The 4032-nt window shown below is 41.1% G+C and overlaps 1 protein-coding gene across 1 annotated transcript; it reads left to right on the forward strand.

Annotated features, from left to right (window-relative positions):
• The first annotated feature begins 804 nt into the window (after positions 1 to 804).
• LOC141145996 (uncharacterized) lies at positions 805 to 3322 on the forward strand. Its single transcript, XM_073632777.1, has 2 exons — positions 805 to 1086; positions 1369 to 3322. The coding sequence occupies exons 1-2, from the start codon at positions 835 to 837 to the stop codon at positions 2029 to 2031; spliced, it is 915 nt and encodes a 304-aa protein (XP_073488878.1). The 5' UTR covers positions 805 to 834; the 3' UTR covers positions 2032 to 3322.
• The last annotated feature ends 710 nt before the right edge of the window (positions 3323 to 4032 follow it).

Raw genomic sequence — 4032 nt, forward strand, 5'->3', positions numbered from 1 at the left:
ATCATAGTCCTTTTTTTTAAGAATGGCCACCATCTCCACCATCTCTTCAAAGGACATATTGGAGGCCTTAAATCTAGGCCTCACAGATCTTGACGTTCCGGCCTCCGGGCTTTCTTCGCTACCTGAGGTAGTAAACACCTGATGTGTCTCCGCCATTATTCACCCCACTACGCGCCGTAACTAAAAATGGGCGGAGAACATGAGTTAAAATCGAACGTCAGGGGCGGGCGACGCAGGCGGAGTTTCACACATGCGTAGTGTATAAAGAGGGGCCTTGTGCACGTGTCGTACGTACGTTCTGTGCGTAGAGTCAAGGGCGGGTTATATGCGTAAACAAAAAGAACGTCAGGGGCGGGCCAAATAGGCGTAGTATTACGCATGTGCAGTGTATAAAGCGCTGTTACGTATTGTGTCGTACGTACGTTCTGTGCGTAGGTGATAGTGGACCGGGACGCTACTAAACGAAGGTAATTTAAAATTTATACTTTTGGTCAAGACTTTGTAGCAAGCGGCCTATATGGCTTGACAGATTGATGAGGCCTACATAGGGATAAGATGATGAGGGTTTAGCAGAAACCCAATAAGTGTTTTTTGTCTTGTGACTTTATCTTTTATACAGACATTATGAATCCCCTATTTAAGGATCCAGAGTTCCTTACTGCTTTTATTTCTAAATATAGAGAGATGAGGAATTTGTGGGAGGTGAAACACCCACAGTATTATGCAAAGCATGTGAGGAAGTCAACGCTGGAGAGACTTCTGTCCTTTGTCCAGGTGACCATCCCGGAAGCAACAATGGAGACATTGCTCAAGAAAATTGGGGTCTTGAGGAACATGTATAAGAGGGAACATAAGAAGATCCAGGAATCAATGAGATCAGGAGCATCAGCAGATGATGTTTATGTACCCAGGCTGTGGTACTACAATCAACTCCGTTTTCTTGATGACCAGACTGAAGCCAGGGCATCACTTTCAACCCTTCCCTCCACCCTTCCCTTCACCCTTCCCTCCACCCCAGCAGAGGCTGATGAGGAGCAAGCTGGGTCTTCCATCCTGGATGAACCGGATATGACCATCTGGAGTCAGGTAAATTATTTTTACAAATATTTACTGTACTAATATTAATGATGTTAACTGGATGTTATAATTGTCTACAATAATTTTGCCCTCAAAATTGTGTATACATATAAATTGACAGTAGTGGCTAAATATGTTTGGCACCTGCTTGAAATAATTAGGGTGTCTGATTAGACTATTTTATTAAAGAGATGTATTCACATTGAATTTGCTAGTCATGAGAAGCAAACTGTGTGTCATTGATGAACCCAAAAAATATATACTAAAACTATGTCCTTTTTTTATACACAGGATGAGTCCATCCAGGAGGAATGTGGGGAAAGTGGCAGGCAGGAGGAGACCGGGCCCATGGACAGCCTGGAGGAGGCCGGATTCACCATCATCCTGGAGGAGGCTGGGCCCAGTGTCAGGCAGGAGGTGGCTGCTCCCAGTGAGGTGGCTGGGCAAAGTGAGGTGGCTGGGCCAAGTGAGGTGGCTGGGCCCAGTAGGAGCCTGACCGAATCCCAAGTGCCTCCCCTCCACCTTCCCAAAAAAAGGGCCAGGAAGGGGACGGTCACACAGGAGGCATCCCTGCGCCTCATGCAAGAGGCCACCCGTTTTTTAAGGAGCCCCCCCGAAGCGGAAGAGTCCTATGGCTGCTACTTAGCCAGCAGGCTTCTTCAAATGGATTGGGAGCAGCGCCTCATTTGTGAGCGACTATTTGGGGAAACAATCCAGAAGGGGCTGCAGGGCACGCTAACACGAAACACCCAACTACATGAGGCAGCCCCCCTCCTCCTCCTCCTCCTCCTCCTCCTGCCACAACTGAAACACCAGAGCCACAGCCTCGAAAGAAGGCTACAGGGAAGGCTGCAGGGAAGGCTGCAGGGCAGCGTGGAGGAAAGGCTGCAGGGAAGAGAAGAAAGTGATGACCTGGGTTCAGTCTGGTCTGACGGAAGACGCAGGCTGTTGTAGTACCACAGTCTGGGGACATCTATATCATCTGCTGGTGCTGTTGATCTCTGGGATTCTTGGACCAGATTGTGCTCCCTCTTATATGGACTCCTCAAGATCCCCATTTTCTTGTACACATACTTTTTCCAGCGTTGACTTCCTCTTTATTTTATTTAGACCATAAATAAATGGATCTTTTTTGAGTTTCGGTTTTTTATTTTAAATCATAGATTTTAGACACAATTTTAAATTAACAAGGGACAACAATCTCATTGATTTTTCAAAAACACACCAAAAATAGATTAAAATAATGTTAATAATGTTCGAGTGGTAAGTATTTAAAAAAAAAAAGATACATAACCAAAAACGGTTCTTTGGGTTAACTTTATATCAAAAAAATAACAAATCACTATAAAAACAAAAATTATAAAGGGTTCTTTGTGGTAACTTTACAAACATTAAAAAAAATACAATAAAAACCTAAAAAGAAAAATGGTTTCTTTGTGGCAACTTTACAAACACCAAAAAAAAAAAATATATATATATATATATAAAAATGGGTTCCCTGTGGCAACTTTACAAACAAATTTATAGATAAACAGAAAAAAAGTTCCACAACAATCATAAAATAAATATCTGGTTAAAAATTACAAGAAAAGATGACTCCACCAAAAAAAAAAAAAATTTAAAAAGTATTATTAGTATGGAAACATTGTTTTGAAAAAGCATATCATGTCATTCATGAGATCAAAGAAAAAAAGAATCCAGAAATCTGTTTGGGAGAACTCTGTTTGAATAGGAACAGCAAAATATCTTCGTTCTTTATAGCATTCGTAAAGAAGACATTAAATGCGCTGCATTCAACGATCACAGATTTTGCAGCGTGAGGAATGTGCTTCCTACAATACGAACACTAGTTTTACTAGACCGAGTGCTTCCGTTTAGTTTTTGCTTATGAGCATGCGTCGTTTTTTTGTCCGTAGGACTAGCATACAGACGAGCGGATTTCTGGGTCCGTTGTAGTTACGACGTAAAGATTTGAAGCATGTTTCAAATCTAAAGTCTGTCGGATTTGAGGCTGAAAAAGTCCGCTGAAAGTCCGAAGAAGCCCACACACGATCGGATTACCAGCCAGCTTTAGTCCGTTGGCGTACGTTGGACTTTTGTAGACGAAAAGTCCGACCGTGTGTACGCCCCATAAGCAACGCTGTTGATATTACAAAAACCCAGGAGGCTTCTCTGCCAGAGTTGATAGCCATGGCCTCATCAGATAAAATGAATGAAACACACAAGGAACCCAGTTCTCCTAGACCAGCATAGATAGATTTAGGCTTTGAAAAAAAAAAAAAACAAGTGGGGGACCACATGCAAGGCTCGGTGTGGCATAAGCATTTTGACTTTTACATTCAAAGGCAATAAAACATTTTAATGTGTACATATCCTGAAGCAGAAGAAGCTGGATGTGATGAGTTCAATAAAAAAGGTCTTTACTTACTTTTTATTTTTGTTATTTTTTAATAACAAGTGACAACTGAGGAATCTCATGTTCCCACCAAGATCCATTATTCCTTCCTTGTTTCTTTATTTTCTCCTTTTCTGTATATTTCAGCTGCTGTAAAATGAGAGTTGAAAGGAAGTAAAGGAGGTTAGTATATCATCTCTCAGGTAATGCACATATTCTTTGAAACACAGTTTATAATAAATAAAGAGCTAATAATGTACAGGCAGTCCCTGGGTTACAAACAAGATAGGTTCTGTAGGTTTGTTCTTAAGTTAAAATTTGTATGTAAGTTGGAACAGGTACATTTTTTTAAGTGTAACACCAGCCAAAAAAATAAATTTTAAGTTTTTTGCATAGCATAGGGAAGGGTTATCACCCATGTAACATTTGTTTTACTGTCTGTGTCCCTGTTCAGAAGATTTCACCTCACTTTCTGTCCCTGTGACAATTGGTTTTCGAAATATGTGAGTTGTCATGGAATAAAAAAGATTGTTGATAAAGCTGCAGTGGAGACATCTTTT

The sequence above is a fragment of the Aquarana catesbeiana genome, linkage group LG05 (genome assembly GCF_042186555.1).
Source record: "Aquarana catesbeiana isolate 2022-GZ linkage group LG05, ASM4218655v1, whole genome shotgun sequence".
NCBI lineage: Eukaryota > Metazoa > Chordata > Amphibia > Anura > Ranidae > Aquarana > Aquarana catesbeiana.

What these genes read in the sequence shown, in the direction of transcription:
- LOC141145996 (XM_073632777.1), top strand. Translation starts at nt 835, where the DNA reads ATGTATAAGAGGGAACATAAGAAGATCCAGGAATCAATGAGATCAGGA. An exon ending in ATATGACCATCTGGAGTCAG is followed by an intron (nt 1,087 to 1,368) that starts GTAAATTATTTT and finishes TTTTATACACAG; the next exon opens with GATGAGTCCATCCAGGAGGA.